General features: G+C 38.0%; 1 protein-coding gene across 4 annotated transcripts in view; it reads right to left on the bottom strand.

Moving 5' to 3' along the window:
- The window catches only part of CYLD (CYLD lysine 63 deubiquitinase), a 62778-nt gene extending 54674 nt beyond the window's left edge, over window positions 1–8104 (bottom strand). For 2 of the 4 annotated variants that reach the window (XM_074293370.1, XM_074293372.1), the window contains exons 1-2: window positions 7937–8099; window positions 7056–7134 (exon numbers count right to left, since the gene is read on the bottom strand). Coding sequence is in view for 2 of the 4 variants with exons in the window: in XM_074293368.1 (XP_074149469.1) it covers window positions 6862–6875 (14 nt within the window). In the remaining 2 variants the exon portion in view is untranslated. Of the gene's footprint in view, window positions 1–6861; window positions 6958–7055; window positions 7135–7936 lie in introns of all 4 variants that reach the window. The other 2 variants (XM_074293368.1, XM_074293371.1) reach the window with 2 other exon arrangements.
- Window positions 8105–13241: the final 5137 nt, after the last annotated feature.

The raw sequence follows: 13241 nt of genomic DNA, 5'->3' as shown, positions 1-13241 counted from the left end.
TTTTCTCTGCAATTTACACCCTTACAACCTAATTCTCATCTGTCTTTTCAAACATTTCATATTATATATAATATGTATATGTATAGACAGGTAAATATTTAGATAAGACACATAGATACATAGATACATAGATAGATAGATGGATGGATAGATAGATGGATGGATGGATATGCCAGGCAAATTGGATTATTAGTTCTTCCCTGAATTTGGCATTCTGTCTCTTAATTCCATACTTTCATATGGTCTGTCCTTACCCCACCCTGACCCAAATGCTTCAAAAACAGATTGTTACTTTTAGTCAAAGCTCAATTAAGGTGCTACCTCCTATCCAAAGCCTTCCAAGATGATCGCAGTTAAGTATTTCCTAGCTTCTCAAATCTCTGAATATGATGTATTCATCCTAAAAAAAATGTTAAGTTCCCTGTGACATGGGACATTTTTGCTTTTATCTTTCCAGCAACAGCTTAGCAAGTTAAGTTGAAGCATCAATTATCATTGGAAAAGACCTATGAAAGCACTAGTTATTTGAGTTTGTAGATTCTAACTAAATAAGAGATTTACTTAATATGTGGGTGAATAAATAACACGTAAGTTTAGAGAATACAAATATTTACCTTACCTCGTAATGACCTGAGGAATATAATACAGTCAAAAAAAGATTTTTTTATACTAAAAAATTTTAAAAAAATTTAGCAAGTTCAACCACATCAGACAGCAAAATTAACAGCATCAAATACCTAAATCACTCTATGCATACATTATTAAAGTATCAATATCTACCTTATCTAGCAGATACAATGTCATTTTGATTCTCAGGTATCAGCATATACTATTCATAAGAATATCACTGAGGAAACAATGCCAGTTTTGAAATTCAAGAACTTTGTGCTTCTTCTGAGGTATAATAGTTCTTAAAAGCACTGGCAGTTATCCATTCCTTATCAGATTTCAGAATCAATACACATTCTACTAAATTACTATTCTTGATTATAATTACCAAACAGAAAAGATATCCAATGAGATGTCTTTCAAACTCTTCTGAATAATATAAAATGACTGACCATCACTTAAGAAAAAAATCTCCTTTAAAAGGAAAAACTTCCATATTCTTAAGCAAGCTAAAATTTGACTTAGAGAAAAGGTTTTTATATTTCATGACAGTGAGGAAAATCCTCATGCAGTTTAAAATTTCTCTCCAACTTATACACTGACACAAGTGGAAATATCAAGAGAGAAATATTATAAGTAAATATGTGAAAATCTATAGTTAAATTAAGTTAGGGGATTTTTGCTTTTTACAAAATAAACAAAAAAGAGTTTTCTTTCTATACATAGCAAACTCTCTCAACACAATTAAAATAGAATTTGGTTTATATAACTTTACAGGGAGGTTTATACCACAAAAAGCAAAATGTACCTATAATATGATCCTTTAAATCATCTTTATTTTATTTTCTAAGTAGTTCCCTTTGTCCTTAAACATCCCCTCCTATTTCTTCCTATGAAGGGTATAAATTGTTGTCCATCTAAACTCTGCATATAAACACATTAACAAATATCCAGCCACGCCCTTTCTATTCCCATCTCTATACTCTTTTCCAACAAAAATGTAAAGATTAGGAGTTAAACTTGATTCCAGACCACAGAAGAAGGTTAAATCCTAGACACCATCACTAACAAAGCTTCCTTTTTCTCCAATGCTATGACTGAGAGCAAATATCGGTTCCTTGCCAAAATGCTTTGGTAGATGATAAAAAAAAAAAAAAAAAAAAAAAAAAATATATATATATATATATATATATATATATATCCATACATATATATATATGGATATATATATATAAAACAATACATATAACTATACATATACAGAGAGAGAGAGAGAGAGAGAGAGAGAGAGAGTTGATGGGATTTAATTTTTCCAAATTCATAAAAATTCTTAAATTATTATTCAGTCAATTTTTATCTCAAGTGTAATGTCACACCTTTACTATCTCACAAATGGCAAGATAAAAAGAATATAGGATTCCATTGCACTTATTTATTAACTATGAAAAAACATTTGATTCAGAAGAACACTGTCTTTCAAGCCCTTTTAAAAGGTGTTTCCTACTTATCTGCCAAAATCATTTCTCAGAATGTGACAAGATTCTCTGGAAAATGACAGAAATAACCCAGTTCAATGACCTTCTGAAAAATAAACTACAGGTGAGGTATTAAAAAAGGAAAAATGTGCTCACCAAAAATATTCATCACTGTGATGAAGGAGATCCAGTGAAAGAGTCTAAGAATATGAAGTCCTCAGATAAAGATGGCATTGTGTTAATTATATCAAATATCAAGACAGTGAAAAATCTCCAAGATGAAATTCGCAATCACTCAAGGGAGTTTGGCCTAACTACAAAAAAGACCAAATGGAAAAAGACTGCCTTGCCTTCACCATGCACCAAAGACCAAATGGATAAACACGCCCATTGCCTTGGCTTCAAGATGCACCCTTACTTAAAAACACCTTAAAAAGCTTGTCCACTAATATATATAACTAGGGAAAAAGTATAGTTGATCAATGAGCTTTTCCTAAAATTGAAAAAACAGAATAGGCAGGATTGCCAGCAAAACCCAATTTTTCAATACATGTTGGGTATTGGACAAATCTACTACAAATAATTTTTTTCTTAATTTTACATTAACCTAATATCCAAATCATTTCTGGCAGAGAGACAGACAGACAAGGCAGTCAGATAGATAAATTGGCTTGGTTCTCCATAGCCTTCTGACAGAACTCTCACCCAAGATGACTTGAGACAACATTTATACAGCAATCTTGAACAAGAAAAAAAAAAAAATCACATGTAAAAATAGTACTGTGTTAGCATTCCAAAACAATAATAAAATTACTATGCATTTACTTAGTTTATCACTCCCCTCACTCCCTAAACAAATAGATTTCATTCAGTGCTTCCATTTCTTTTTCTTTTTCTTTTCTTGTCTTTTTTTTTTTTTTTACTTTTTTTTTAACTTTCTGCAGTCCAGCTTCTGACTTCATCATTCAATGGAAATTGCTCTCTTTGAAGTTACCAACTATCTCTTAATGGCCAAATCTAAAATGCCTTTTCTCGATTTTCATCCTTCTTAACCTCTCTGCAGTTTCTGACACTGTCCATCATCCTGTTGATGACACTGCTCTACAGATTTTTCTGACACTGTTCTCTTTGAATTCTCCTATCTTTCTGACCACTCTTCAGTCTCCTAGGCAAAATCTTTATCTAGCTCATGTCCCTAACTATGTATATACCGCAGCACTCTGTCTTGGGCCTTCTTCTCTAATTCATTGTTTTGATAAGATTATCAGTTCCCAGAAATTCAATTATATTCTCTCTCCATTTCTGTCTCTGTCTCTACCTCTCTCTTTCCACAGAGAAACACACACATTTATTTATATACACATGTATATATACCCATGTATGTATAATTCTTAGATCTATTTATTTATCCCTACCTCCCTCTCAATTCCTAGCTTCCTATTCTCCTGGGATATCCAACAGGCATCTTAAATTCTACAAGCCCAAATCTTTTCCTTAACACTTTATCCTCTTCCTAACTTCCCTATTATTGATGAAGGTACCATTATCCTCATAGTCACCCAGCCTCATCCCCAACTCCTCCCTCTTTCCACATCAATCTGTTAGCAAGTGTTAATGATTCTACTTATGCAACATCTCTCTTGCATATGTCCTATTCTCTCTAAAATGCCACAAACCTGATGGCCAATCTCCATCACTTCAAGCCTAGACTTTTTTCATTTATCTGTTGATTAGTCTCTCTGCCCCAAGTCTCACACCACACCAGGCCATCCTCTATTCGGCCTATCAAAGAGATCTTCCTAAAGCATAGATCTGACTATATCACATCCCTATTCAATCAACCTCAGTGATTCCTTATTACCTTAGTATCAAATATAAAATTTTTCTGTTTGGCTTTTAAAGCCCATTATAATTTGACTCCCTCTTAGTTTTCCAAGTTTCTTGTACTTTATTCTCTATCGCCCCCAAATCCCTAGGACACAGGCATATGTGCAACATACACATGTGCACACACACACACACGTACATGAACACACATACACACACACAGTGATTCAGAGGCGCTGGTCTCCTATTTCTCACACTAAACAGTCCAACTCTGGGCATTTTCAGTGGTTATCACCCATGCCCAGAATTCATTACCTTCTCATGTATGCTTCCTAGCTTCTCTGGCTTCTTCCAGTCTCAGGTAAAGTCTACCTTCTGTTCAAATAGTATTCACCCTCTGTTGATTATTTCCAATTGATCCTTAATATAACTTGCACATAAACTGTGCTCCTTGAGAGCAGGTACCATTTTTCCTTATCACAGTGCCTAGCAAATAATAGGTAGTTATTAAATGCTCACTCAACTAATTTTTTCTCAAAGGAGAAACACAAGGCAAAGAAATCCCTTCAAGGAAGGGATAAAGACTATACTGCCTTTAGAGAGATCTTTCAGGTGGGTGGGAAGACGGTGATCTAACATGAAAGATTCTGTATTCAATTATTTAACTACCACTAACTGAGAGTTTATTGTCCATGCATCTGGTCCATCGCTATTCAAAGAAGTCTGGAAAGGGTTTAGATCAGAGAAATTCTATTTCTCAATATTTCTAGAGAATCCTATAAAACATTTAATTATTCTTCAAAACTTGGAATATCACTGCATCCCAAGAACTAAAAATGAATGTTACATTAGAAAGCAACAAAAAAGCCTGTGACGGGCATAAGCATGTTGCAACACATAAGCAAAGAAGAACTCTGAAGAAGAATATGAGTAAAGGATATCATCAAAGAATTGTATTACAGAAAGAAAAGATGGGCTGGTCATGTCTCAAGAACACATGATCTACTGGTTGATAATGTTGAGAAAATGTCTATAGCATGTTTGCCAGTGCCCTTGTAGTGAACTTTTTAAGAGAACAAGGATGAGAGTCACAGAGGATAGATTGGCATAGAATTGATTTTAAGCTATATTATTAAAGGGATCTTCTGGAATCATGTCAGAAATTCAATTAAGTATATAATATCTAATGGTTTCCATGACCTTCTACAGCAAAATGAATTATATTTGATATCAATAATAATTTGAAGAATGAGTGAAGTTATTACTCTAGTCATTGTTCTAATATTATACATTTATTACTGTGTTAGGAAGAAGCAATGCTATTTTATTTGTCATATTAGAAATATATTAGAAAAAATTATAATTTTGACATCCAATTTTGACTGATTTTTCTGGATCGTTTCATTTTATCCTTTTATACCCCAAATTGTGTGATGATATAAAAACCCAAACTTGACTCAGAATATAGCATAAATGGGAAAAAATAGTGACATTAAGTGGTAAATAGAATAACTTCATTCTCCCTTCTTCACTCTCATTTTTTTTGTCATCAAATTTCTGTCCAGTTTTGACATACAAAATCACATTAAAATTTTTTTAAAAGAAAGCATGACATACATCTTTTCAGACTTTTAAAATGCATTTAACAGTTGTGTTTATTTTTTTCTCTCTAAAATTACTATTACGATTTTAAATATGATATGTCCTCTGGGAGAGGAAGTGGGAGGAATACCTAATATAACAACTAATATAACAAATAGAAGATTTCAATAAAAATTTATTTTTATTAAAGCATGAACCTTGGCCTTATAAAATCTTATAAAAACTACTACTAATTTTCATGATTTTGTAACAGAACATAAATGTTTTGGACTTCAGTAAGTTCAAGATCTTTTTCTCCTGATAATACACTACTGTAAATCCACCTACCATCCACTGAAGAACAGCAGCAGGTTAATACCTAGAGCCATTATTAACCTACCTAGGGTTTGAGAGGGTGCAGAAAAGTAATGAACAAATTTCATCTCTCAGCTCTTGAAACATATTTAGACTTTTCATTTTTCCCAAGAAAACTATAGACTAGAAAATTAATAACCTTGTGTCACATAAAGATTTTTTCAATCAAAAAGCAAGATGAGTTATTTTTTGTTCAACTTGGAGGAAAGGGAACTAGGATAACTACAATCAATTTCTTAGAAATGCAAATGCAATAGAGTTATACACAAGTACACAGAACATGTCATTATATACTAGACATTCATAAGCAGCAATCTCTAGATGCAAATTCAACAATTCTTATTTCCATAATCTATATCACAATCACATTAATAGGCCTAAAGGTCATGTCTGATCATGTCACTGTTCTAATCAAGACATTTCAGTGATTCCCTACTGCTGAACAGGATAAAATACAATACAAATAAAATACAAACTTTTATTTTGTAATAGTTACCTTTAGGATAAAATACAAATTTCTTTGTTTATCATTTAAAGCCCCTTACAATTTGGCTCCTTTCTATTTTTCCAAATGAGTAACATCACACCCCTTTATTCATTCTTCATTCTAGCACAACAGACTTGGATTGCTTCTCCTGCCTCTGTGCCTTTACACGTGCTATCTCCCATGCCTGAAAAACTTTCCCCTGCTTCTCAGAACCTGCTAACGCCTTTAGTTCATTTTTCCCAATCTGGCCTCCAACATTCTTCCAAGCCAGGTAACATCCTTTGCACCACCCATCTTTTTCATCTTTCTGTATATGCTGTCTTTACCCATTAGGTTGCATTTTTTAAAAATTCCACCACTAGAGAGAAGGGTCTGTGTTTCTTTTTGCATGTATCTCTATTGGGAGCACTTAGGACATAAGGTAAGCATTTTGTAAATGCTTATTGACTGATTCCTTTTAGTATCACCTCCTCCCCCCCCTTCACTTTAGATATATCCTATACTTACTTCTCTGAACACATGCTGAATGCCCCTAGTAGAACGCCCTCCTTGAGAGATGAGAGGCTGTCTCACTTTCTGAGACAGTGTTTGCATCCCCAGTACCTAGAATATACAGTAAGTGTATAATAAATTGCACTGATTGATTGGATCTATGTATGTTCATCACCAGATCATTGACTATTAAAGAAAAAGAGAGATACCTTCTGTCCACGGAGAATGTTTCAACTAAAGAACTCCGAGTGGCTGTGTAGCAGCATCCTTAGCCAAAGGATGGGGAAACTGGAACAAAAACGAGAGTAAGTCAGCAGGAGACTGGGCCACCTCGTTTGTAAGGTGATAAAGACCAAGAACCTTCTAAACGTCTCTGTCCCGGACAGAACTCCACAGACCCTTATCAGAGTAAGATTGTGTCGTCTCCTTTCACAATTAGAGGAAGCGCTAAATTTCAGTTGGAAGTTAGTGAAATGTGTTTTATTTTTTCACCATTCAAGCTCCCAGATGCCCAGAAATCTATGCTCGGACCTCTGGAGAACTGGTGAAGCCCCGAGTTTTGGAACCTGGAGTCAGACTACCTGAGGTCACTTCCAGCCCTAAATCCTATGGCCACTAAGCCTCCTTGCTCTTCCTGCCAGCCCTACCTCCCATCACGCTACCGGAGGGGGGAGTCCAGCTCTAGTTTGAGCCCATCCGTAAGTCTCTGGGTCCAAAGGCGGACTACCACCGGCCTGGTGACTCAGTTTACCTCCCCTCCCCCTGAGGGTAAGAGTTTATAATTTACGACATTCCCGCTCCCCACCCCCACCCCATGAGACAGAAGGGGCTGTCCCAGGGCACCGGACGAGCAGCGGCCGTTAGCTCGAGATTGGGATCGCTCCCCAGGGAAGGCCGTGGCGGGCAGGCCTCGCTGGAGACAACGTGCCGTCTGCGGGGCTGGCGAGGCCCAGATAACTGGCCGGGACAGGGAGCCCCGACGAGGCGGGCGGCGGTGCCGGGGGCGTCGGAGGCGTGAGGAGAAGGCGCCCGAGGATTCTCGCCTTCCTAACCCCGCTGGAGGCTCCAGCGCCGCCCGTCATTTGCTCACCTAAAGGCGACAGGTCTGAGCAGGCTGAAACCTGGTTCGCAATTCTGCGGCCCCTGGCTCCAAAGGCCAAAAGTCGTCGCCGCCACCGCCGACTATTTACCTCGGGTAGACGCGCGGCCCTGCGCAACCGAACCTGATACCTGGACCCGCCCCCGCCTGCCCCGCCTCCGAGACGGAGAGAAGGAAAGGAGGGAGTGGTGGTGGGTGGGGGGAAATGGCATGAGGACCAATAGTGGCCCGAACGACTTCCAGCGCGCGCCAGGATTGGTCTTCCTCGTGACAGTCTCTCCGCCAATGGCTGCCGAACCAGCCCGATACTAAGGGACTTTCCGCTCCGTCAAGCTCGGTCGAGCCCAAGTGGGGGTGGGGGACTAAGAGAGGAAGAAGCAAAAGAGGGCGGGGATGGGGAAAGTGGCGTAACGCCTTCTGGTTGGCTGCCCGGCAGCAAGTCTCGAACCGCCATTGGCTATGTGGCGGGAGGGGGTGGAGCACTACAGGTCCCGGACTCTCTGGGCCTCAGCTGTCAAAATGCTTTCCAGAATTGGGAAGGGCAGGGTCTTTGGAGCTTGAGGAATAAGAGTTGAGAGTGAAGCCCTCTCCCCCCTGCTTGAGCTGGGAGTCCGGGTCACAGACTCGTCCCGGAGTCCCGAAATGCCCGCAGCCCTAATCACTGAGTTTCCCAGGACCTCCCCGCCAGTGCCTCAGTTTCCCTTCGTGAATGGGGCTGAGGGAGCTCGGCTCCTCTCCCAGAAGCCACATATTTAGGTCAGAGAAGGAGACGGAGTTGCCTCACATCCTTCCTAGCCAACAGCCAGACTTACGTCGTAGTTAAGGACCTTTCAATACAAGGGAGGTCTTTGCTTCCCGGGTGAGCTCAAAAATACTTAAGGAAGTGATTTTTACCTCAGTGTGAAGACTCTCAGTACGCGGGATTCTTGTTAATTAATTCCTTCTCTGACAAATTAAGCACCGGTTATGAAAGAGAGTGAATAACTGTGCTCAAAGGAGGGGGGGAGCAGAAGGGTCCTTGTTCCCAGAGGGCTGTGGGACTGAGAGGGACAGCCCGAGGGGAGTTCTCGCTCCTGTAGTTATTACCTGTCGGGGGCTTCATTCACACTGTCCTCCCCGCTCTGCATCCAAGCGCAGAAGCCGGGCCAAAGATGAGCCATCCTGCCGGGTTTTCTGCTGTCATGTTACCCGCTGGCACTTGTGCCCCTTGGCAGAGCCGGCCATCTCCAAACAGCCTTCCCTGACTATTCTAATGCCCAGTCTCCGCTCTCTGGTGTTCTTCTCCAGTACTGATAATACCATCTCCCTAACGATCTGGTGGCTCACCCCTGGGAGAACTCCTGGCCCTACTCTTTCTTTGGAAGTCTTCGTAAGCAGTAACCAGAGAGACAAATCTGACCATCTCCAAAACTTGGTCCAGGATGCTATTGATGCTATCCTGACGGGGTTTTGAACCTTGTTTTTCAGCTATAACCTCCTTATGGTGAATCATTTCAAATCAAGCAATGTAGGAAGAGTATTCTTATCCATGAGTAATTCATGATTGCTGTGAAAAGTTCCCCCCCCAAATCAGCTAACATCAGTTTACAGTTTACAATCTAATATGGATTATTCTCCAAAGAAAACAAGGCCACAGAACAAAAAAACAAAAGCTCGTAACTAAAAACGTACAGCTTGCCGTCAAGATGGCAGAGTAAAGGAAGTGGTCTGGCTACTTCACCTAGTACACCTCTGTGAAGGGCTGGAACTCCTGAGTCCATGCACTGAGATAGGACAATTGAGCACTTGAGGCTAATTACCGATTGGACAACACTCTATAAGAATATGCTTGGAGAATGGCTCTTCCCACTATCCTGTGCTGGCCCAATAGTTTGGTGTATACAGAGAATTGTGGGAGGGACTAGGGGGTGCAGGGAGACTAGCCAGGGTCACTTCTGGGAGAGAGACCACGAGGTGAGGTCACAGACATCCTATGCGGCCACTCTCTTCACTTCTACCACTAAAGACCAAGAATAAAGACTTTTGCTTATCCTGACTCCGACTGATTCTAAGATATCCAGGGTGCTATCATGATCACCAGACACCTCCTCCACAATCTAGAAGAGGACCAGACTGAATTCCAACTCAAAAAGCCATGAAAAAAATCTCAGTGAATCATTTTTCCAGCCTTGGATTGCTTAGGAAGACAGAAGTTCTACAGGCCAGGGCTGGACAAGAATGGATGCTGGCAGAAGCTGATCAGTGGAACAGAATAAGCATATAATATACAGAAGCAAATGAACCCAGTAATGTAGTGTTGGACAAACCCAAAGATCGCTACGATTGAGGCAAGAACTCACTACTCAATAAAAATTATTAGAAAAACTGGAAAGTAAATTGACAGAAACTAGGCATAGTCCAACATCTCATATCATTAAACGAAAATGGGTACAAGAGAGAATTGTGGGAAGATGGTGGAATAGCTCTCCAGATTTACCCCCCAAACAGAACAAGTTTGTCCCTCAAGGCAGAAATAAACTAGAGAAACACAAATCACAAGATAATATTTTCACCTTTTGTTGTTCTTGTTTGCTTGCTTTTTGTTTTCTCTCATTTTTTTTTCCTTTTGAGCCGATTTTTCTTGTGCAGCATAATAATTGTGGAAATATGTACAGAAGAATTGTGCATGATTAATATATATTGGATTACTTGCTGTCTAGAGGAGAGGGTAGGAGGAAGGGAAAACGAAAATTTTGGTACATATAAAGTTTTACAAGGCTAAATGTTGAAAACTAGGCATATATTTTGAAAATAAAAAGCTATTTAAAAAAATGTAAGAACAACAAAAAAAAGAAAATTAGAATTGTACAAGAAGAAGGCAGTAACGCCATGAGAAATTAAGAAATAACAAAAGAAAATAAAAAATAGAACAGAACGTGAAACATATTATTAGAAAAACAATGGATGTGGAGAACTGATCAAGACAAGAAAATATAAGAATAATTGGACTACCTGAAAGCTACAACCAGAAAAAGAACCTTGACACAAAAATGCAAGAAATAATCCAAGAAAATTATCCTGGAGTGATAAAACATGAAGAGGGAAATAGAAATAGAAAAAAATCCACCCATCATTACCACAAAGAACTCCTTTGTGGAAAACACAGGAATATTATTGCCAAATTTCAAAACCCCCCAGATCAAAGAGAAAAATTTGCAAGAAATAAGGAAAAAAAAATTCAAATGTGCTGGAGCTATGATTTGAATTGTACAGGACTTATCAAAAGCCGCAATAAAAGTCCGAAGGTCCTGGAATCATATATACTGGCAATCAAAAGAACTGGGCCTGAGGCTAAAAATATCATATCCAGCAAAATCATCCATAATATTGAATGAAAAAAATAGATATTCAATGAAATTGCAGATTTTCAGGACTTTCAATTAAATCTGAAAATAATAGAAAATTTAACATAAAAGAGCCAATATGAAAGATCAGTTTCAAGGAACTTAATATGATCAAATTGTTTATGTTTTTCACATGGAAATTATACTATGTGTTTAAGATTGATATCAGTAATTGGGTAGCTCAAAATAAGCAGAGTGGAGTATGATCTGACTTTTAAAAAAATCAAAACTGTCTAGGAAATATAAAAATAGTAATTATTTTATACAACTGAGGTAAAGAGGAAGAATAGACAAAGAGGCATTACAGGAGGGAGGAGGGCTCGTAGTTTTGAAAACCTACTCACATCAGGAATAGGTTAAATAGACAATTCTATATGTATAACATGAAGGGTATAGAAGCCTCCAAAATCCATTTAAAAAAAATAATGGATGGATGGAGAGGGAATAGGATAAATCGGTGATGTATAGAAGGATGCATAGATTTATGGCAATGGGACAAGGTATGTAGATCAATGGGCAAAGAATAAAGAAGGGGCAAAGGATATAAGATAAGGTGGGGGTACAGAAGGATGATACATGATAAGGTATGTAGATTAATGAGAATAGGATAAAAAAGAAAAGAAAGGGGGGTGACAAGGGAGGGATCCATGGGTAGAGGAAGGTTAACTAATAACAAGGCAAGTTAAGGAGTAGAACTAAAGTAGAAGAGTTAGCAGGGATGAGAAATAAGTGATATATAGAAACACTACATCAAGAATCAGGAATTTACTGTAAAAAATAGGCTAGTAATAATTGATTTTAGACAAAGTCAAACTTAAAGATTCAATCAAAAGACAAATCTACATTATATGTCTGTCATTTTTTTAGATGCATGTTTACATACAGTAAATGAATATATATATGTATCAAAAATATACTTGTAGATATATGCATGTGGATGTATATGCATGTAGGTCTGTGTATGTGTGTATATAGATCTATGTGGATCTGTGGGTGGATGAGAATGTGTGTATGTGCATCTCTCTCTCTCTCTTCATATATATATATATATATATATATATATATATATATATATATATATGTATTCATAGGTTGAATTGTAACCTGCTTGGGGCAGAGAATGAAAGCAGAAAAAAAAAAAAAGAAAGAAAAAAGTTCTCAGTAGAGAACAAAAGAATAACCTACAAAAGCAAAGAAAAGATGGACACTAATGAATATGATTTCTTATTATATATATATATATGTTTTCGACAATTCTCAGATGATGAAATTGAAACTATATCCACTCATATGAAAGAGTGTTCCAAATCACTACTGATCAGAGAAATGCAAATTAAGACAACTCTGAGATACCACTACACACCTGTCAGATTGGCTAAAATGACAGGAACAAATAATGATGAATGTTGGAGGGGATGTGGGAAAACTGGGACACTGATACATTGTTGGTGGAGTTGTGAAAGAATCCAGCCATTCTGAAGAGCAATTTGGAACTATACCCAAAAAGTTATCAAACTGTGCATACCCTTTGACCCACATTGCTGCTATTGGGCTTATATCCCAAAGAAACACTAAAGAGGGGAAAGGGACCTGTATGTGCCAAAATGTTTGTGGCAGCTCTTTTTGTAGTAGCTAGAAACTGGAAGATGAATGGATGCCCATCAGTTGGAGAATGGTTGGGTAAATTATGGTATATGAAGGTTATGGAATATTATTGCTCTGTAAGAAATGACCAGCAGGAGGAATACAGGGAGGCTTGGAGAGACTTGCATCAACTGATGCTGAGTGAAATGAATAGAACCAGAAGATCTCTGTACACTTCAATGTTGTATGAAGATGTATTGTGATGGAAGTGGAAATCTTCAACATAAAGAAGAGCCAACTCACTTCCAGTTGATCAATGATGGACAGAA

The sequence above is a fragment of the Sminthopsis crassicaudata genome, chromosome 2 (assembly GCF_048593235.1).
Source record: "Sminthopsis crassicaudata isolate SCR6 chromosome 2, ASM4859323v1, whole genome shotgun sequence".
Taxonomy (NCBI): Eukaryota; Metazoa; Chordata; class Mammalia; order Dasyuromorphia; family Dasyuridae; genus Sminthopsis; species Sminthopsis crassicaudata.
This window is presented reverse-complemented; position numbering and strand designations above follow the sequence as displayed.